The sequence below is a fragment of the Aethalodelphis obliquidens genome, unplaced genomic scaffold, assembly GCF_003676395.1.
Source record: "Aethalodelphis obliquidens isolate GAN/ISIS:26980383/991018 unplaced genomic scaffold, ASM367639v1 scaffold5, whole genome shotgun sequence".
Classification (NCBI taxonomy): domain Eukaryota; kingdom Metazoa; phylum Chordata; class Mammalia; order Artiodactyla; family Delphinidae; genus Aethalodelphis; species Aethalodelphis obliquidens.
Genome location: NW_020837949.1, coordinates 40,527,100 through 40,549,518, shown reverse-complemented (window position 1 = coordinate 40,549,518; position 22,419 = coordinate 40,527,100). Strand labels below are relative to the sequence as shown.

Below are 22,419 nucleotides of genomic sequence, written 5' to 3'. Positions count from 1 at the left end.
TGTGTGTGTGTGTGTGTGTGTGTGTGTGTGTGTGTGTGTGTGTGTGTTGGTATTTATCCTGCTTGGTATCTTATAAGCTTCCTGGATCTGTGGTTGGATATCTATCTTTAATTTTGGAAAGTTCTTGGCCATTATTGATTCAATATTTCTTCAGTTCTATTCTCTTTCTTTTGGTATTTTAATTATACATATATTATACTTTTTGCAATTGTCTGTCAGTTCTCTGATGTTCTAATTTTTTTCCCTTTGGCATTTCAGTTTAGGAAGTTTCTACTGACTCATTTTCAAGCTCACTAATCCTTTCCTCAGCCATGTCAAGTCTACTGAAGAGCCCATTAAAAGCATATTTTATTTCACTTCTGTTACAGTACTTTTTACTTATACCCTTTCCTTTTGATTCAGTTCTAGAGTTTCCGCATCTCTGCTTATATTATCCATCTATTCTTTCATGTTGTTTACTTTTTCCATTAGAGCCTCTAATCCTTTTAATCACAGTTATTTTAAATTCTCTGTCTGATAATCCCAGAATTTGTGTCGTACTGCAGTCTGGTTCTGATGATTGCTTTGTTTTTCCAGGCTGTTTTTTAATTGCTTTTTGGCATGCTTGTAACTTTTTGTTGAAATCCAGACATGCTGTATCAGGTAATAGGAAGGGAGATACACAGACCTCTAGAGTGATGATTTATGTTAATCTAGCAAGGAATTGGGATATGTTAAATGTTTGCTATACTGTAAGTGCCAGAGGCTTCAAATTCCTCTAGTGTCCCTGTTTTTGTCTACCCTACTGACTTTGAGCTTCCCTAAATACTCCTCCTCAGAGAGAGGTTGTATCTTGCAGAACTTTCAGGTATAATCCAGTGTTACTATTTTGGAATCTAGTGGTATAGTGGTAGGATATGGGTGAGGGATAGCACTCCATAACTTTCCAATTAAATCTCCATCTTTTGGGGGTCCTGTGTCTTGTGGCTGTCACCTTCTCAAGTGTATCTCCAGTAGTATAGCTTTCTCAGTAGCATAGCTACAGAGTTTCCTACTGATTTCCTTGAGGTTCTGACTGCTGTTGATTATATCTCCCCCAACCCCAACCCTGTGGTTGAGATAAGAAGTCTAAAAAGGAATGCAATGGGAGAAATTCCTTTCCCCTAGCTGGGATAAAGGTTTGGAGAACAGGGCTTCGTTATGGAGAAGGCTCTGTCATATTCCATGATTACTCACCTCTTTCCCCTCCCAGAGCCATGATGGAGGTGGGCAGTGGGGGATGGGGGACTCTCCATAAGATCTTCACTGAGAGAATCTGCTAGGTTTACTGGAAATAAAGCCCATGAAAGTATGCCCCCACAAGACTGCAACCCCCAAGAGTTTCTCACTCTTATACTAGCAGTCATCAGAATTGCCAGCTAAATGATCTTACAGCTCACAGCTCCAGTAGATTCTGCTTCAGGTGAGCAGATTTGGCTGGGACTCTCTGGATGTACCTGACTCTCCAGATTCCATGGCTGTGGTCTCCCCTGCAACATCAGTTCTCTTGGTAGTTCCAAGAAAATTGTTGATTTTCACTTTATTCAGTTTCTTCTTACTGTAAGGATAGGAGTGACAACTCCTAGGCTCTTTACAGGTTGGGGTGAAACCAGAAGTTCCTTCACACCTGTTTCACATAATTCGCTGTCCCAATCAGAATGCTTGAGTCCTTGCAAGCTGCTTGGCTGTCAACTATACCCCTCCTAGCCTTCTTTAGGTTACAGACTTTTGTTGCTGCCAATTTCCTCACACCTTGTCCTGCTCGGCTCCAAGTGTTATATAACCACGGGGACCTCAGCTGGAGCTGAGCAGAGCCGGTGCTCCGTCTGTTATCAGGTGGTCTTGAAGGAAGGCGGCCCCACAGGAGGCAAACCATGAAGGCTGGGGACTTGCTTCTCTAGTTAAGGATGCTCTTCTGGTATATGATGAGCTGTTGAATCCCTACTTCCCCATATCTTGGAGAAGAAAGAAATTCTGTGTAACAGATGACCTACAGACCCCAAGGCATGCCCTTATGTCACTCAGTGTTTTATATGATAGCACTGTGACAGGCTCGACACAGAAGGATTCATATGGACTTGAGGTGAGTTATACTTATATAACTTAAGAAACAAAGATCTTGTTATCTGTCTCCTTGGCTGTATCCTCTCCCTGTTTTCTTCCTAAACAGTACTTTTGTAGTGCTTTTGATTTTCCTTAACCATAGATAGGGTCATCTCATGCAGACCTGGATTCACCTTCATCTTATAATGACTGAAATTATAGGGCAGGCATTATTCACTTCAACACTGATTGATAAATAGGATGTGTATAATGTTTACATTTCTCTTAGATAATGACACGGGACAATAAAGAAGCAACCTATTGATCTATGTGACATTTTTGGCTCCGAGGTGCCTGAAGCTTCCAGATGAAGCTGATTAATTTTGTTCATGGACAGATACTATGTAACACAAGATGCCAAGAAGTAAAAAATTGGCTCCCTGATGGCCCCTCCAAGGGCAAATACCTCCAAACTGGGGGCAAGGGAAATTCCTCCATCTTTTCAGAAAATGCCACCTCCCATACCCTCTGTTATGGAATGTAGGCTGTCATGGGGAACAACATGATGGGGAGGGTGAAGAATATTGCAATGTGAAGAGTATTGAAGCAATATTCACCTCTGGGGAGATTTTCTCCCTTAAGCTGGGTTTGAACTGTTTCACAATATTTCCCATGATGCTGAAGAATATCAGGCCTTTAAAAGTTTTCTAAGATTTGTTTTGAGCCATCTAGTCTCTCCTCCCTTTCCCAGACTTCACTGAGACACCAGGCGGGTAACAAGAAGGAGGAAACGAAAGGGATTGGGGTGGAAGTGCAGAAGGGAGAATATGAACATAAATAGAAGGTTAGGAGAGGCCCAGAGGATGGATGGAGATGAGTGGAAAAGGCTTGAGAGAAGACTGGTGACAACAGAGAGAGGGCAATTCCTAGGGCTGTACGTAGAAAGGAAGTGAGAGAATGCAAGGCATGGTGGAGATTCGACAAGTGATCAGTGAGAGAAAGAATAAGACTAGGTAAGAGATGTAAAAGGAATGAGGAAAGGAAAAGGAGCTGAGTTTAAGAGATGTGTAACTGTGTGTGCGTGTGTGCACTCTCTCACACACACACACACACACCAACCGCACAAGCATAGCTACCAAAGAAGGGCTCGGCCCACTGCAGTCAGTAACTGCATTGAGCAGATAGAACAATTTGCAACTTGGAAAACATACCTTGTTTTGTTTAAGGGCACCTTTCTCTTTCATATGAGGGCAGTCCTTTCCCGTCACCACAGCTTTGATATCTGCCACCGGCACTGCAATTCATAAGAGAAAATGAAAGTAACTACATCATGTGACAGCTTAAGTGTCCAGAAAGTAGCAAGACTAAGCATCGAGTCTGCTGCTATGGCTGCCATTCCCAGACACTACCGCTAGAAGAGAAAAGAGGTGAAAAGAAAAGAGAAGTCAAGCGGTGTCCAGGGCTAGGAACTAAAATATATCCTTATACCCTGGTAAAAAGCATCCCCGGGGAGAAAAATCTATGTTCATAGTAGAATTTGGTTCAATAAAGCAAATACCTAAAAAAAAAGACCAGAAACAACAACAAACCCATCATAGTTGCATTAAAAGTGATGGTACTAGAAGCAGCAGTAATAATCATACTAATAGTGGTACTGATACTGATTTTATGGAAGACATCTATGTGCCAGGAGCAATGCCAAATGCTTCCCACAGATGGATATCTCCTGCTACAGTTGCTACATCTCTTTAGTTTCTGAGTTTTGGATAATGAGGGGAAGTAACCTTATCACAAAAAAATTTATCTGAATTTAAACCATCCTGAACTCTCATTCTCCAGATTCTCCCTCTTACAATCTCATTACTTCTCACAAGCATTCTGTGAGGCAGGTTTTATTATTCCTATTTTATGGACAATGAAATTAAACTCAATTAAATAAAGGGAACATTCCTTTCTGATAGGGAAGTGGTAGCTAGTGTTTATCTTGGAAATCCTGAGCGTAATGCAGTTTGATAAAATGATGTTATCTCTCATCCTACTCAGAACCTGGGGAAAGATAAAAGATGTGGAAAGGGTTGGGCCTTTAAAGCTTTTGTTAAGATCATCTGATGGAGAGAAGGCAGTAGGATGGTTTGGAAGCTTAATTTAAAAAACTGCAAAGTCATCTGTCCCTTTCCAATTCCTAATCTTTCTCTCCTTTCTCTCCTAAAGGAATTTAGGAGCTCACTTAGGATCTGCAGAAGCTTTGCGTCATCAATTCCTTAGACTCCTCTAATGATGAAGATAATGAGAGATTTCATGATTAAAGTTCACCTATTTTTACTGGGGCATTGGGTTTGGGGGTGACATTTAGATGAAGAGAGAATTATAAAATATATAGAATGTCAAAACGATGTTAACAGGAAGGCTCTTTAGAAGCTAACATTGTCCGGGTACCCTAAAGTTGCTAAGAACTTTGTCCAAATCTGTGACACCTCTAGAGCTCTCTCAAACCCTAGAGAAGAGTGAGGCTGTGAGGAACTCTTCCAGGATTCTCTGCAGGCACCCGCGGCTAGCTCAGTCCTGATTCTAGATCTCTTTGGTGGACCTGACTTGTACTCACTAATGACTGCCTCTCCTCTCCTTCCGGCCATATGGAAGACTACTCTTCCCAACAACTTCTGCAGTTAGGTGGGGCCATACGATTAGCTCTGGTCAATGAAATGTGAGAGGAAATGGCCTGTCTCTCTCTTAGCTGAGGCAGTGAAAAGTCCACGCCTACCAGCCTCTCTTCTCCAGCCACAGGGACTGATCCGGTTCCATGGTCCATCCAGATGGCACAGCTCTGGGATGGCGGAGCAGCCATTGGCCTGAGTCCCTGTGATCGTGTGGACCAGTCCTTTGAAAGCCCATGTCAGTTACGTAATGTGAGGAGTGAGAAATAAACTCTTGCTGTCCTGAGCCACTGAGATTGTGGAGGTTATTTATTCTTGCAGCAAAATGTAGCGATGCAGCCTCTCCTGAATGGCATGACCCTTGACCTTGGACTGCTTTCCTTCTCTGCCTGGCTGCTCGAGATTGGCATCTTCTTTTAGACGGTCCTTGTGATTCCTGAACCTACCTTTGACCACAGCCTCTGACTTCAGTTCTCCTCAAAACCATTTTCAGAACCAACAATCAGCCCTGTTCTCAGTGGCTGACCTGGCTCCCTAATCACTACCCCAGGAGGAGATATTTGGGCACTTTGGGAAGCTGGGTTTACTTAAGATTTACTTTTCAATGAAAATCCACCACTGAAGTGAATTTGTGATATAATTAACATACCAACTCCAAAACCCTCCTCAAGCTTCAGCTGGAGTTTGAGTCACAGGGTAGTCTTCTGTTGTATAATATGTAACATGGTCAATGAAGATCTATAAATAGTAAGTTACCCCTTGTCTTTGAAGATCTATAAATAGTAATTTACCCCTTGGCTTTGAAAACTGGGCAAGATTAACTCGGAACAGGACAAGAGTAACACTAAAGTCTGTCGTGGGAGCAGTCTTTAGAATCTCTAATGAGAAGGAATCAGCGGAGAAAAAGCACTCTTCCACCGCGCTTGTGGCATTACATATTTTATGTATTTTACATGCATTGTCCCCTGTCAAGGAGACGAGCTGCTATATTACTCACAGGATTACGGCTAAAAGGAAAACACAAAATTCTAAAAATACAGCATGGCTTTTAAAGGTTGCTCTTTACATAGTTTGTCTCTAGATGCACTGGAAAATTAGGCATCAGAAGGGCTAAAATGCTGTCCTCTCTAAACCCATGAGCAGGATCAGACTCATATCCTTTGAATCTACACTCTTAAGAGGCAACAGAGGGCCCTTGATTACTTCAAAGCAGGGCTGGTGTTTCTATCAGGCCCTTTTTTGTAGGAGCAACATAACTAAGTAGGGTTCAGAGATATGAGAACCAGAAGGGTCACCACTGGTTCCCTAACGCCAACTCTAACTCCTTGCAACCTGGCCTCATTTCTTTCAATGCTTTTTTCAGTTTGAGTTGGATTGAGACAATCTAATTCAACGCTCCTATTTTATAGATGGGAAGACTGAGGACTAAAGAGAAGAAATAAATCACGCAACATCACACAGCTAGTGAGGGACAGAGCTGGGACTGCTGCTCTTTCTTCTATTCTATGGTCCCTTGCTAGGCCATGATTTTTCCCTATGTTTGGAAGATGTCAGCCCCCCAAATCATGCTGAACACAGCCCTGGAAGTGGTTATCACTTCAGATATGTTCAGGAAACTCTTTGATTGCTACTATCTGGGGAAGGAACTTTAATTGTGATTAAAAAAAAAAATGCCTTTGAAAAAGTAAATGTGGCCACCATGATAAAAATTGTTCTAGCTTTCACCCCTGGGAGCCAAGGTGAGACAGAAATCACCCCAGGAAGTAACCAGTAAGCCATGAGCACTTGCTGTATACACAGCTCCATCGTGGAAGCTCCTATGGGCAGAAATACAGAGGAGGGGCAGGCTGATCCCAGTACAGTTTAGTAAAGAATCTGGACTCTAACTTGGGAGCCTGGAGTGGTTGGAAGGGCTGTGCCTTTAGAATCACAGAGCCTGGATTTGAATTCTAGGTGCACCTACAGGCTATACCACTTTGGGCTTAAGTTCTTGGAGCACAAGCTTTCTTGTCTACAATGTAGAACTATAATATCATCCATCGCATAGGGCTGTTCTGAGAATTAACTCAGTGCTGGAGCCAAGATCATTGCTGGCTTTGAATCTAGGTGGTCTGGAGAAGTAGGTAAAAATCTAGGCCATGGAGCTGGATGGCTGCATTCAGATCTTTGCTCTATTATTTATTGGACATGTGACCTTCAACAGGTTACTTAACTGTTCTGTACCTCATTTTCCTAATCCTAATTTTCCAATGATACCCACCTCTTCAGGTTGTGGGGAGGATAATTTATTATGTAATGTAGAGCTCTTAGCACACTGCCTGGTGTTGAGTAAACACTCAAAAGATGTCATTTGCGGTTGTTCTCATTATCAACAGTCAAAGTTAATTCTCTCTGTAGATTGAGGGGCCTGAATTATTCCCCATGCTTCAATGACCCAAATCACCCACTTTGCTTTGCTGTGGCCATTGCTCCTCTCCTCTGCTGTAATAGGCTTCATGGCCTTGTGTGAGGGAGCAAAACCCTTTGATGTGGGAGTGAAGAGCTCTGGCCTAGACTCTTTCAAAGGGAGTCTCTGAGGGGCCCAGGCACTGCTGGAAAGCAGAGGAGTCTGGTGTTTAGTGGGGGTGATGAGAGTCTATAAACCTGGTGGGAGGAATGTGGAGCGAAGGGAGGTTAGGAGATGTGGATTTTCAAGGGCCATGTTTCTTGCCTAACAAAAGGAATACGAGAAGAGAGATTTGCTAAATCTTTAGACATGAAGACAGCTAAGGAGAGGCCCTCAATCTCCACTTGCACTCTCTGGATTAAGAGGATTCAATTATGCTATTTGATTCACCAATATCTCAGTATTCAGCACTGATTAACTCAAGGGGTGGAAGACAATTTTCCCCTTGGTCGCAAGAGAGGGCAATTGTACACAGCAAGAGCAAGGGTACTTGAAATGAATTAAAGGAATGTCTCATTTTTCTAGTGGAATGAGGTTTTTGACTAAGGGCTCCAAGAGGATGGACTCTTTTGCTCCAGGCAGGATGCGAACTGTAATTAAATGCAAACCAGATGGCAGGCCTGAAGCAGCAAACTTTAGTTTTCTAGGCTGGGACCTTCTCATCTCAGGCACACAATAGTTTCATTTGACTTCATTACATGAAATATACCCCCTCCCTGGCACACATGTGCATACAGATATAATCTCCTCAACACACACACGCACACACACACACACACCCCACATCCTCTCATACGCACACACCTGCACAGGTACTCATTCTTGGTTTGCCTTGCAGTGGATAACTGTTTACGGAGCAGCTCTTCTGGAACTCTGAATTACTAGACTTCAAAGGCCGCAGAGGAAAGGAGTGGATGAGTTTCACAGCCACTGTCAGAGGGACTGATGCAACCCTTTCCCAGAAGCAGCCTCACTCTGTGGCCACGACCAAAAACTGTTTGGAGACCTGCAGCTCTGTCCTGGCTCTTCTGCAACCACCCTGGCAAGCTGCCTCTCCCTGGCATCGGCCCTCGGGTTTCTAGCCCAGAGACCGTCCCTACTCAAGGCTCAGGTACTGTCCACGACTTGACCTTCTCTAGGGGCAGGGCTACCGACTTCCTAAGCAGCACAACCAGCGAGAATGAGAGCGCTGCGTTTAAACCTACAATCCACGCCCATCTAGTGCCTATCTGTGGGTGGAGGAGAGGACTAGATCCCTATAACTATGGAGATAAATAACACAGCCAGTGAGTGGGAGAGCCGATTCTCTGGGCCATGTGGGTTAGGAATGAATCCAGCTGTGGTTTTTCTGTTTTCCTGCCCAGACCACTTGCCCTATTTCCTGGTCAGGTTAAGAACGAGGCGGTGAAAGACTTCATATAGAGCTTGTGGTTGCTTTGACCTTTAACTCTTCATTTTACTGCATTAGAGCAGAGATTCCAAATAGCTGGCCTCTGGACAGTTCTGAGTTCATGAGGGAGGTTTCATCAGTGAGTTTTTCACCAGTTAATAGCAAACAGAGGAAAATGAAGACACTGCTGTGAGTTTTTCACACAGCTAATTTAAGTTAGTACAAGGGACTGTCCTTTATTCCAAGATTAGGCCTTTCTGGTCTTTCGTTTTGTTTGATCAAGAGCCCTTTTTAAAATGAAAGCAATGTGATATTAAATTTTAGTTAGATTTTCTTTTATAATAGCCTTTATTTCTGCCAAACCTGAAAGTTGGCAACCCACTGTCGATTCACTTTTCTTGTTCTTTTAAAATATTTACGTATTGGTGAAAGCCCAATTTAGGGACTCACTATGAAGCGTGTCAGGCAACATCTGGCTCCACACTTCTCAATTTGAGCGCTCATCAGAAACGCCTGGAGGGTCTGTTAAGACAGAGGTTGTTGGCCCCATCCCCAGAGTTTGTGATTCATCACGTCTGGGAGTGAGGATCTGAGAAGCTGCATGTCTAGTAATTTCCCAGGTGATGCTGCTGCTGGTGGTCTAAAGACCACACTCTGAGAACCACTGGTCCAGCTCTGTCCATGGTGGCATGCGGAAGGCTTTCTGAGACCTGAAGGGAGGGTCCTTATTACAGGCAGAGGCCTGGGGAGACCCCATAGCAAGAATGCATAGACACTGCCCCAGACTCTGCGGTACTGGGTTTCAAATAATGTGGGCTGAAGAGGCAGTGCTCCCAGGAAAGGAAATAAGATTGCCTTCTGAACTAAATGACACTATGAAGACCAGACTGTCCCATTTTTAAGCTGGAGGAAGCGAGCATGTTCCAGGCTGTCTGTCTGATATGTCAGCCCAGAGTCTGAGTGTGTCAGGAATTTGCCACTTGTGGTTTATTTTCCCCTGTGATGGCCATGAGCTGCAAGGAAGACAGTACAGATTTGACTTCCATAGGCCCTGGGGTGACAAGGGGGAAGGTGCTAGGACCTGGAGGTAAGGATTCTGTTTGCGACTTGTTCATATGACTCATGGCAGGGTCAAGGTGACTTGTAAAAGGTATTTTAAAGTGTCTTTACTTTTTTCTCACTCTTTGATTTCTCTACCTGAGATATCCTCTGAGGCTATGCCTAACTTTATCTCATTTCTCTTCCAAATTAATCCATTACCTTTGTGTATTTTAATATTTCTGTAATACTTTGTTTAATTAGTACACTTAATGCTGACTAAAAAAAACCTGGAACCTGCTTTGGTGTTGGGCTAAAATAATCTAGCATATGACTGGCTCTTTAAGAGACATGGTACAGAAATAAGAAATCGGTATAAATAATATGTATTTTGGGGAATATTTAGGAAACCACAGAATGCTATTGAGTGTCTGAGTTACTTCTTGGAAGTAAACAAGCCATACGTGGGTCTGGCATTAGCTCTGCATTATAAGTGTGGGATACAGCAAACTATAACGCGTAAACGTGGTGGGATCAAGTACGTGACTCATGTGAAATTATTCTGGGTCATCAGAAAAAGACAACTGACAATCAGGTTTATATTGTTTTTGCTCCTTAGAATAACACTTGGACAAGTAACGTAAAAGTGGGTGTTTGAACCCCAGGTTTACGTCTTTCAGGAAAGATAGGTGAGCATTCCTTTTACACCCTCCCCTCTTCAGTCCCGAACCACAAATCCATCAAGGTCTTATGCTTGATGAGACGGCTCGGCCAGGACTCACAGCTAGATGAGACATGCCTAATGGGTTTACTGAGGTTGACAGTCTTTCTGCATGATATTCTGTGACCAGGAAACGAACAAGCAACCAAAACTCAGGCCTCCAACACAGGAGAGGCACTTACGTTTGTCCTGCAAGGAATCGTGGGGCACTTCTCCCTGAGGACTTTCTTCCAAGTCTCCATAATGCAGGACCTTGTGGTTTGGTGAAAGCCGACAATACCAAAACTTGTCTGGGGGAAAAAAACACAAATTTACCAGGTAAGCGATTCTGGTTTCCAAAAAATATTGACATCCTTATTTCGTCATAGTCTTGCCTAGGAGAACACGCAGTTCCTTCGATTTTAATTCTTCAAGAAGGAATCATTCTAGAGCCCTGGAAGTTAGTCCCTTCTCGATTTTGATATTTAGTTAGCTCCTGTCCTTCTTGGTAGACATTTGGTACCACTGGGAAAGTTATCAAATCCTTTGAGGACAACGGCAACAGAGTTTCTGAGGTGGTGGCTTCCAGAGGGTTACTAGAATGACTAGGGGATTATCCTTTATTCAGTTGGGCCTGACAAAAGTGGGGAGGGAGATGAAGAGAAAACAGCTTTCTCAGAATTTTTCTGCTTCCACTTTCCTCTGTGAGATTGTAAGACTGATGAGATGGTTGTGCCATATCTCAGTTGGCATATCAAACCCCTCACCCCTGAGGCCTATGCACACAAACTAATCAATGAATAAACTGTTAGGAAGCTAGTGATACACACAAGGGATGGAATTCATGAGGAAATACACTAATAATTCAGAAATTTATCCAAGAATGAGGATATTGCAATCATCTCCTCTCTCTTTCCTAGAGTTTAGTTCTCTTAAATAAGTGTGACCAGTACCTTAGGATCATTCTCATAAATAACTCCTTTAAGTTGACTTCCCCAAATGTAATAAAAATTTTTGAATAAGCTGGTGAGGCAGCAAGAAGGAGGCAGAGAGTGCTTTTTCTAGATAAGAAACTTAGATTGTGACAGCAATCTTTGTGCAGCTCTCAGGGCTGTGCTAGATGCTGCCTCCTCCAGGAAGCCCTCTCTGATTACTGCAGCCAAAGGGACCCTTCCCATCCTCTTAGCTGCTCCAGCATCTCCTTGGATCCTTGGTGCTCCCATGTTAAGCCCCTTAGTATTCCCCATTATCTGCCATAGACCCTAGGTAAGCAACTTGCCCCAGTGGGGTCAGTGTGAAAGGTTACTGACAGAAGAGGACTCCAGGACACACATCAGCCCTGACAGTGTGGAGAAGCCAGGGCGCTCTGATGACAACCACCATCTTCACAATTGCACTGCACTGGTCCCTTGGCACAGTGCCTGGCACATGGAAGTTACACAGTTGCTGTTGGCTAAATTGATAAATGAAGACCCACTGATCAAGATGCTTAAGGCACAGAGCATCCCTGACCTGTAAACCCCTTTGTGACATTATGCAATTGGCAAACACAGTGGCCTTGGTCAAGTCACCCCATTACTGTGTCTACAAACACAAATTATTTTGAAGCCACTCTGACCAAAAAGGTCTCTATAATGTTTAAGAAAAATGTTCTTCTACCTAAAATTGCTTTCACTGCAAAACCACATTTTAACTACAATTCTTTTTGTAGAAAAGAAAGTTTTAAAACTGGAAGTAAAAGCCACACAATGAACAAAGAAAACACCCAAACTGGATCCACAAAAGCAAAATGGCTCTGTGATACCTTTCTCATCTATAAACAGGGTTTGAGAATTCCTGAACGTAGCCAGAATATGGCAATCCATATACTTAAAAAAATCTAAACGCTGGTGGGAAAATTTGAGAGGAAAGAAACAGTGATTTGAGTGCTAGGAAAACATCTGGAATTGCTAAATTTTCAGAATTCTGTTATATATATATACCTATACACACACACACACTCAACAGCACAGGTCATTCTTCTGGGAGAGCATTTCAAAGGGAGAAAATAAAGTTATTCCCTGAATAATTCATAACCATTTCAATTAGGCAGTTTTCCATGAGGAGAACACATTTGGGAATTTGACTTGTAATTCACAATAGGAATTGCAATTCCAAAGGAGAGGGCCAAGTTTTGGCCACGAGCACCAACAGTGCTCTTGGGAACCTGGCATGAGTAATTGTAGAGATTTCTTCCCCCCGAAGGACCTTTCACCTTGTCTAAATGAACTGTGATGGCCACGAATCTAGCTGGAAAAATTTCCTAGAGAGCTCTCCTTCCCCTGCTACCTCTGAGATGGGACTTTGGCTAAGTGAGCAACTGAAAAACGGTGACAGAAAGCTGGGAAGGAAGTTGGTGAGCTGTAGTGCTTGGATACGCTGGTATTATTTTGAGTGAGGTCTTAGCCTGTTCTTCCTAGAAATCCCTCACTTTTCAAACCGGGGTAAACTCTAGGGATTGGCAGTGGTAACCTGAAGCCCAAGGGTCAATATGGCACAAATGGATCAATCATCCTCAATATAATTGGGGGAGCATTGAGAACTTTAAGTGGTACAAACATACACTGTGGAGTAAAATGCACAACTTACATTCATTTGCAACACTTCAAAAATTTGCTGCACATACTTTCGTAAGTTGTCTATTTAATACGTTACGTCTATTTCTCCAGTGAATATCTGCAGAGTGCCTACAGTACTCTACTGGGTGTAGCAAAAATTATTAGGATGAAAGGCAGACATGAGGGACAAAGCCAAGCAGCTCAAGGAGAAGGAGCTCCCTAGCTCTTAGTGGCAACTTAAAGAAATATGGTGGAAACACTTGTTTCCCAGGTCTGGGAAGTAGGGACTGTGACTCAGCAACTCTGCCTATACTACAGGGAAAAACAGGAATAGGGAAAATCTCTTGTGCAACACACTCCTACATTCAGAAACTATTGAAAACAGTGGCTATTTATCAGGGTTCCGGGAGGTAAAACAACCGTCTTCCTTGAAAAGCTGTAGTCACTGTTTGTTTAAAGAAACACAAAAGGCTACTTGGAACCTTGCCATAACAATACAGGGTATAGCTGACAGATTTTCCTACTTCCAGAGGCTTAAATTCTCTTGACTTTTATGACATCATCAGCTTCTGGTTTTCCTCCTACCTCTGGCTACCTCTTCTCTTATCCTATAGAAGTTCCTCTTTCTCTGTCTACTACTAAGATGGTGGAGAACAAAAGATCTGTGCATCACTGATGTGAGTGATGTGTTCTGCTCCTCCCATCAAATAGGAAGTCTTGGATGGATGACAAAATATTGGAAAAGGGGCTGAACGGCTTGGGAAGGTTGTTTTGACTCATAAACAAATGGGTGGATACTCAGCCAGTATCTCTCTCAGGATAAAGGCTGGAGCCGTTAGCTCTGGGAAGGTTTAGAGGCATCATAACTTGTGTGTGGCTGTCTTGAAGGCAGAGCCCCTACAAAGGAGAGCAGAGATGCCACCTCCGACCAGCAGAGCGCACCGACTTGTTGGGTGAGACAGTTTCAGTGTCAGCCATCAGTGGCAGCTTGATTCGCAGTTTCTTTTATGGTAAGAAAAATGTGTATTTTCTATTCAAAACCCAGCATGATGTTACTAGTTCCCCAATCCCTCTGGGCAATGAATGAGTGGATTGTGTCACTAAAAGCAATTAGCAGGAAGCAGTGAGAACATTAGCAAAGATTGTTTAGTAGCATTTAAAGAGAAAACAGGAGTTAGTATAGAGGTCTTTCCGTCAATTAGAAATGTTAGTACGTTAATAGCCATCTTTTCATTCCCCCAACTCAAAAACTGAAAATATGGAGATCATTTTGTGCTTCACTCTTTTTTTCTGTGTGTGTGTGTGTGTGTGTGTGTGTGTGTGAAGGTCAGAGGGAAAAGCTGGTTTCAAAGCTCACAGCCTGGTAAGAAGGTCTCCAGGGCTGATTAAAGTTATATGTCACATAGATCATTATGCAGCTAATCACCCTTGACAACTGTAATTCTTGCAGCAACGTTCGAAAGAACTTTCTGCAATGATGCAAATACTCTGTACCTGCTTATTCAATAGGAATAGAAGAAATTTTGAATTTTATTTAATTTTAATTAACTTAAATAGCCATAGGTAGCTATATGGAACAGTGCAGCTCATTGTCTCTCTTCATACCCAGGCTGGAGACAAGTGTTGGGTCGGCCAGCAGGTGTTTATGGGAGACAGGCAAGCTGAATAGCTACCATTGTCGAGTGTGAAATGTGGACTGTAAAGTGAGGCACAGGGCACAGCAAGAACCGAGTCCTGACCGACTCTGCCATAGACTCAGGGGGACATCTTTGTCTTGTGCGCAAAGCCCACAGTTGGCAGCTGGCTGCTGGCCCAGGGGGCCCTGAAAGTCCTGTGTTTGGGAGACAGGCGGCCTTTACTAAAGTGAAATCTTATGGCACTTGCACTAGGACTTTGGGTCTTTCTTAGGTTAACCTAAAATGTGTGAAATCTTCAGCGTGCTCAGGGGAAGATCTGCTTCCTGCCTAGGGTCAAACGTTTCCAAGTCACAAAACAGGAACCCCAGCAATGCTTTTAAAGGGAAATGTCATCTTCCAGGTGATGAGATAGAAGATACCTCTGTTGGTTCAGTAAAGGAAGACAACAACTACGGATACAGAATGAAGGTCATTCTGCCTTTCAAATCTTCCTCACTTCACTGAACATTCTTCAGAACGAGATACTCTTGTTTTGATTCAGAATTCTGTCTCCCTGGAGACTCTCCTTTCATAGCAAAAGATTAACTCCAGAGCCCCCGAGTCATTTTAAAGATGGTTTGGCCTAACTGATACTTTGGAGTCACACAGACCTGAGTTACACACCTGGTCTTGACACATCAGCTATGGAGTCTTGGCTAAATTATAAAAACCTTAGGGACCCCTATGGTTCCTTTTTTAAGTAACACTAATAATTATATGAGTAAAACATATATAGAGTATTCATCATGCACCTTCCACAGACCTGGCTCTCAAATATTAGTGCCTTCCTAATCTTCTAGTCAATGGTAACCCCTCTCATTCACATTACTGGTCCCTCCACCTTTTTTTTTAATGTTTTTTTTTTTTTTTTTGCGGTACGCAGGCCTCTCACTATTGTGGCCTCTCCCGTGGCAGAGCACAGGCTCCGGACGCGCAGGCTCAGCCATGGCTCACGGGCCCAGCCGCTCCGCGGCATGTGGGATCTTCCCCAACCGGGGCACGAACCCGTGTCCCCTGCATCGGCAGGCGGACTCTCAACCACTGCGCCACCAGGGAAGCTCTGGTCCCTCCACCTTTTGAGAACAATGATTATCTGTTATTTTGATCTATTGCAAAGTGATTTTTTTCTGAAAATAATCTGGCTTCTCTTCTTTTGAAAAAACGCATTTACTTATACCTGCCTTTTTGTAAAAATGAGTTATGATAAGGTTTAATTAAATATTAAAAGAAAATTTCAATCAAAGAGGAAGAAACAACCTGCTCCCCAAAAGGGTTCACATGGTTACTGAAATGGCCTGAACGTACCATTCGGCTCTAGGTCTTCTGAGCGAGCTGAAAGAACAAGGCAGGTACACCGCCCTTGGCCTCGGCGCAGGAACACGCCAACTCCTCTGGGTACACGTTTCACTCACCAGTGGGTTTCAGATTAAGTTTGTCATGTTAATGCTTAGAGAAGGGATACTGGTCAACAAAACGGACACTGTCTTCAACAAGAAGCAAAAGTTTCATACTATCATTTCTTGAAAATGATACTCCAGTGTGTAGCCCTGGGGTCTTATGAAGACTATTCAATGCAAGTGATTCTGAAAGACCCTAATCTCTGAAAAGAAAGGAAAATAGGAGGCAGTTCCTGAGCCTGTAGATTCTCATGAAGCATATAACAGCTCGAACATAGACAACTTCTGGGATTTCATCTTAACTCTCTTGAGAAGTTCAGGAAACGCGGAAGCAAGGCAATCTCATTATGAAGGATTGTGAACAAGAGCCTTTCACATTCCATAGAGAATGCGGGACAGAGGGAAGCAAGTATGCGACAGCCGTTGCCACTCTATGGCCTGTGTTTAAAAACCTATATTCTAAGTAACTGTAAGCTAAACTTAATACTAAATACCATTAATGAATGTTTGACCATGTGCTGAGCACCAAGTGCTATAGATGCATGATTTTATTTAACCCTTGCAATGATTCGATGTAGGAACTGACATCATCCCCACTTGACAGATCAGGAAACAGAAGCACAGAAAGATTTATTAGGTCGTCCAAGGCTACCCAGCTAGGGGGTGGGGAGGCAGGGACTTGAATGCAGCCTGGTGTGTCTCCCATGATTTACTGCCTCTCAGTTCTACTGTGGTCAGAATTCCCAGAAATCCAGATTTGTATATATCTATATTGGACTAACCAAGTAGCAGAGTTGCAAATGAGGCAGGTGGAATGATGGGCAAGTAGCAACTCAGGGGCCTTCTAGCCAAACGTGGCACACTAAAGGGCTCTACATCTGCTCCTCTTCTTTCCAGTTCTGTGAGACAGGAAGCTCTTTCCTATTTTCCCCTGTAAAGTTAATACTTAAATCCACTCATCTGTGTTTGACTCACTGTTGGACAAGTTTAGAGGGAGTGTGGTCACGCACGGGCCCTTTGCGTATGTGCTTGCTCTTTAACCAGGGATGGCTCGTGGCTGTTCCTGTCTGAGATCTCACCTTTCTCCAAGGGATTAAAATGCTTTTCCATCATGTCCTCACTAATGTGGGTAAATCTAAATGGAATGTTTTGATGGGGTGATAGGAAACCAATTTCAGCACAGTCTGCTTTGAATCCCTATTTTTAAGCACACAGAGCTAGTCACCAGGTTTTAGATCAATTTACCAAACACCAAAAAGCCTTCCTTCACTTGGAAGGATGATTTTATACTAAACACAGATGGTCGTGCTCCCTAGGGAGTTTAACTAATAAATTTATAATCTAGATGCTAATATTTTTTGTTCAGTAGGTAATTCATTTTTAGAAAACTGGAAAACGTGGTATATTTGGGAATAACACTTCTTTAGCCAAAAAACTGTAATTATGACATCTAGAATCAGGATTATTCAAGTAGAATCTATCCATTTCAGCCTAGAAAGGGAAGTCTCGTGGTGGAGTAGACTGGAAGGTCAAATTGCGTTCTCTGAATTAGGTTCCGAAGGATTCTAGCTAGGCATGAGCGGAGGCATTTGGTGGCATGTGTCTATTTGCCACCTCTCTCCTCCCCCCACTTCTGTGCCTTTTGCCCAATATCAGGTAAATAAAAACTTTATAAATCACCTTACGTGGGCAATATATCCTGAATATTGATTTTGCCAAAGGCAATGAGGAGATCAGAGCATACAGTAGGCAATCTGGCTGACTGAACTAATAGATCATCTAGTCCTGTTCTCCCACTTAACAGATGAGAAACTGTGGCCCTGAGAGGTCACGTGTTCTGCATATAAACACCCAGGTGGTTAACTCTGTAAGTACAGAGTTGAGAAGCTTAGAACCAAGTCTACTCACCCCCAGCTCATTGTTCTTTTCTACAGGATCATCCAGAATAAAACAGTAGCTACCACCCCCTTTGTTTAAGGCTGCTTTCTAAGAGCTGCATTCATGAACACTTTTCTTCCTCACAATAACTTTAGGAGACAGGCATTGTTAACCCCATTTCTGACGGGGAAACTGCTCAAGGTCACAGAGCTGGACAGGGACAGAGGTAGGAAGGTACCCACTTCATCTGGCTCCAGGGCTCCTGTCTTCCTCACTGTGCCACACTATCTTCTTAGAACAGCATTCACTCTGATGAAGGTGCCCAAATGCAAGGAATGCAGTGAGGAAAGAGGGGGTGAAGCAGTCCTCCAACGGCTGAATGGGGGAGGTGAGTTCCTTCTTCCTAATGTGAGCCTTGTCAGTCCCAGCTGTAACTCAGCCCTTTCTTACTCTGCCCATTTGTCCTCCCCCGAGGCCCAGCCTGAAGCTCATTGCCATGGTTTCTTTTCTTTTTTTTTTTTTTTAACATCTTTATTGGGGTATGATTGCTTTACAATGGTATGTTAGTTTCTGCTTTATAACAAAGTGAATCAGTTATACATATACATATGTTCCCATATCTCTTCCCTCTTGCATCTCCCTCCCACCCACCCTCCCTATCCCACCCCTCCAGGCGGTCACAAAGCACCGAGCCGATATCCCTGTGCCATGCGGCTGCTTCCCACTAGCTATCTACCTTACGTTTGGTAGTGTATATATGTCCATGCCTCTCTCTCGCTTTGTCACAGCTCACCCTTCCCCCTCCCCATATCCTCAAGTCCGATCTCTAGTAGGTCTGTGTCTTTATTCCTACTTACCCCTAGGTTCTTCATGACATTTTTTTTTTTCTTAAATTCCATATATATGTGTTAGCATACGGTATTTGTCTTTCTCTTTCTGACTTACGTCACTCTGTATGACAGACTCTAGGTCCATCCACCTCACTACAAATAACTCAATTTCGTTTCTTTTTATGGCTGAGTAATATTCCATTGTATATATGTGCCACATCTTCTTTATCCATTCATCCGATGATGGGCACTTAGGTTGTTTCCATCTCCGAGCTATTGCAAATAGAGCTGCAATGAACATTTTGGTACATGACTCTTTTTGAATTATGGTTTTCTTGCACTGCTGGTGGGAATGTGAATTCGTACAGCCACTATGGAGAACAGTATGGAGGTTCCTTAAAAAACTACAAATAGAACTACCATATGACCCAGCAATCCCACTACTGGGCATATAACCATTGTCATGGTTTCTTATCCTCTGGGAATAACCTGCATTTTCATTTGTCAAGGAAATTCTGCCTTTGGACATTCCTTAACATGATTTTTAATGCTTACATTCATAATACGTTGAATTTACTCAATATTCAGCGCAAAGCCATTAAAAGTAAATGGCCGGGAGGATGGGCTCAGCATAAACACGAAGTGATGTTTGTCATTAGTGGGCGAGGTCTGTGTCTGAGCAGGGCATCCATCGGGTTTCAAAAATATCTGCCAGGGTTTCTCTGGGGCCATAACTGATGCTTGTTCTTGGTACAGTTGCTAATCCTTATGCTTGTTCCTGACTGTTCCCCAATCTCGTCACCTCTCCCCAAATCTTATCTTTCAATTTTATTTTCTATTTGTTTCCAGGACAGTATGATATGAGGACTTTGCAATGAGCAGTATGTCAAGAAAGCAATCAAGGGACTTTACTTCCCTGGCTAAGAAACAGCTGGAAATTCTTTCCACCTACTGGAGCTAGTCTAATGGCATCCATTTGAACTGGATATTTTGGGATTAAAGTTTATAGAGACAGTTCAGAAATTTGTCTTACAAGATTATGAAAATTGATTCTATCCCACCTTGGTTCACTGTTACTTATATCTACAAATAAAATAATTCTGACTTGGAAGAGAATCAGTATGGGGATTTGAAAATAAGGGCCATCCATGCTGAAAATTTCAAGATCAAATCCAACAGCGGGTACCAGCTCTCCTGATAGCATAGTGAATCATTAAAAGTTAGCGCCATAGAGCTGCTGGAGTATAAATCCCTGCTCTTCTGTGACTTTGAGCAAGTTACTTCGCACCTCACTGCCTTACTTTCCCTATCTGTAAAGTGGGCGTAATCACAGTAGCTACTTCATAGGGTTACTGGGAAGATGAGCTTCATTAACCTAGGTAAAGTGAGAGCCTGGCAGATGGTAAGCTCTCAATAACGTCAGCTGTTGTTGAACCACTACTGGCAGACTTGAGGCACGAAATGGCCCAGGTGGCTCTTCCGTTCCACAGGTCTCCTGATGATTCTAGATTTTGATTCTCCCTGGGTATACATGGGAAATCAGAACTTACCTGGACTGCTAGTCCTGTCCTGAGTACAAGGCTGCATAGCCTACCCTTAAACCAACACCCATGCCCATGTGATTCCACAGGGGGCAGACCACTGTTCTTCCTTGCTGGGTCTGGAGTGGCCCCAAACAATACCTTGCCTCCGCCGGCAGTTGAGTTTCCTAAAGCAGGTCCCTTCCACGAGGCGGTTCAGGCGTTGTTGTTTGATCAACTCCAAGATTTCTGGCTGAATCTTCTCCTTTAGTTCCCTGTGAAAGGATAAACACATATTCCACAGCACGCCTTGAGAACAGCACTTGGCTGAAAGGGCACCGTGGGCAGACGGGGCAGGTGAGTGCAAGCTGCAACTCTTCATGAACAACCCGATACTCCCAAGTGGGTGCTTTAGAGAATCACTTATTAAGCATCAGTGGAAAGAGGTTCTCTGACATTTACAGATACCCACAAGAGCACCAATCACTTCAGTGACGTTTTCTAGACCAAGGTCACCTGAGAAATTTCTTCTCTTGTTTTACAAAGCCATGGATATAAATTTATGTGAAAATTCACTCAGCTCTGCTGAGACAATGACTCTCTGGTCATGTTCTGCCCCCTTACAGCAGATAAACTCCTAGACTGCATCTGTGATCTGCCACCACACGATGACTATTCCACAGCAAACACAGTATTGGGTAAAGTACAGGACCACATTTTGCTTTGGATTCTGTCACTCACAACTGGGAACAACACATTGACCCAGATTGTAGCCCACAGAGATTGGGATAATGAGAGGATAAATGAAGGCTTATGTGCATCTTGTCTCAGGGTAATACAATGTAATTTAGGTTTAGATGCACTATGCTGTAAAGATATGATAACAGAGTGCAATGGGTTTTAAATCTTTTATTTCAAGAGCAGAGATTTTTTATCGTGCGAAATTTTATGTAGTGCCCTAGCATTTGAGTCTAGTAAAGCTAGAGTTGTTCTACTTGAGGATGTATAGAGAGACCCAGAGTCCAGTCCTCAGAGCAGTGTTGAAAGCACTGACCCAAACTCAGAAGGATAGGACTTCAGTCTAGGCTCTGCCCATGACTGGCATTTCAGGTAGCTCCTGTAAGTCTCAGTTTCCTCATCTGTAAAATGGGAATAAGAATCTTTCCTGTCCCAAAGGAGACAGTGTGAGTGTAAGTTAGCTGTAAGCATTGGGCAGGAATGCAAGGTGTTACTGCATTTGCTTTGATAATATTCTCTTCTTTCCTCAAGCCAAATATTCCTGGTGCCCATATTACACCGTAGTCAAGGCTCACATTTTTGTCAGCTTCAGCCTTAACTCTGGGCTTGCTCTGGATTGCAGGCAATCTGTCCTAACATGGTGTTCTGTTTCCAGGTGCGGAAGGCACAGGCACTCGGTATGTGTGTGCTATGAGCCAGATAGTATGTACCATGTAATTTTAGCTCATTTAACACCCCTTCCCTCCTCCCCACTATAAAAACGCCAACTTTTGGGAACAGGTATTAATATCATCATTCCCATCTCACAGACGGGAAAGAGTTTACAGAGGTGAAGCCCTGAATAGGGGTACAAACTCAAGTGTTTCTTGTGCAAACTGCATCTATTTACCCATGAGAAAAAAAAAAAAGAATAAAAAGTGATATAAAAGGATCTGGCCATCTAACAAGGTATTCTAGAAAGCTGTTAATACATATTTTGGACTTAAATGGCCTCAAATTCCCTGTCATTTGATACTGTTCCAACTGACTATTTATAAAGCCTAATGTGAAGATTCAGCCCCAGAGGTACAGCGTGGTGCATTTGCTTTACTTGCATTTGCTCTTCCAGTGTGGGTCTCACGGGGTCTCATCTCAGGCTTTCAGATCACTAAAACTATCTATTATCAGCGTTCAGCTTTTGTAGAATGGACCCAGCAAATTGCAGCTTTGATGAACCCTGCTCCGAACGGAGAAGAAGGTGGGGAATTGCCAGGGCAGTTGCACACAACGATAAATCACTCCTGGCTTCCGAGTTGGGGCGACGGGGAAATCATGGGAGAGAGAATCTGAATTTCATCAAGTCTGAGGTTAGAGATGTATCTTTAAATAATAGTTTTACTAGGCTAGAGTTTAGTTATTAAAATGGAGATGAAGATGCAGAGACAAGGGCCAAAAGGAGGAAATAACTGAAAGAACTTGACGATTTATGATTTTTAGTGTAAGACCCTGATGTGC

General features: G+C 43.1%; 1 protein-coding gene across 1 annotated transcript in view; it reads right to left on the bottom strand.

Moving 5' to 3' along the window:
• ELMO1 (engulfment and cell motility 1) overlaps positions 1 to 22,419 on the bottom strand; it is a 551,203-nt gene that overhangs the window by 14,876 nt on the left and 513,908 nt on the right. The window contains exons 18-20 of the mRNA XM_027102174.1: positions 20,350 to 20,462; positions 10,493 to 10,600; positions 3,273 to 3,355 (exon numbers count right to left, since the gene is read on the bottom strand). Of these exons, the coding sequence (XP_026957975.1) occupies positions 3,273 to 3,355; positions 10,493 to 10,600; positions 20,350 to 20,462 (304 nt within the window). The remainder of the gene's footprint in view (positions 1 to 3,272; positions 3,356 to 10,492; positions 10,601 to 20,349; positions 20,463 to 22,419) is intronic.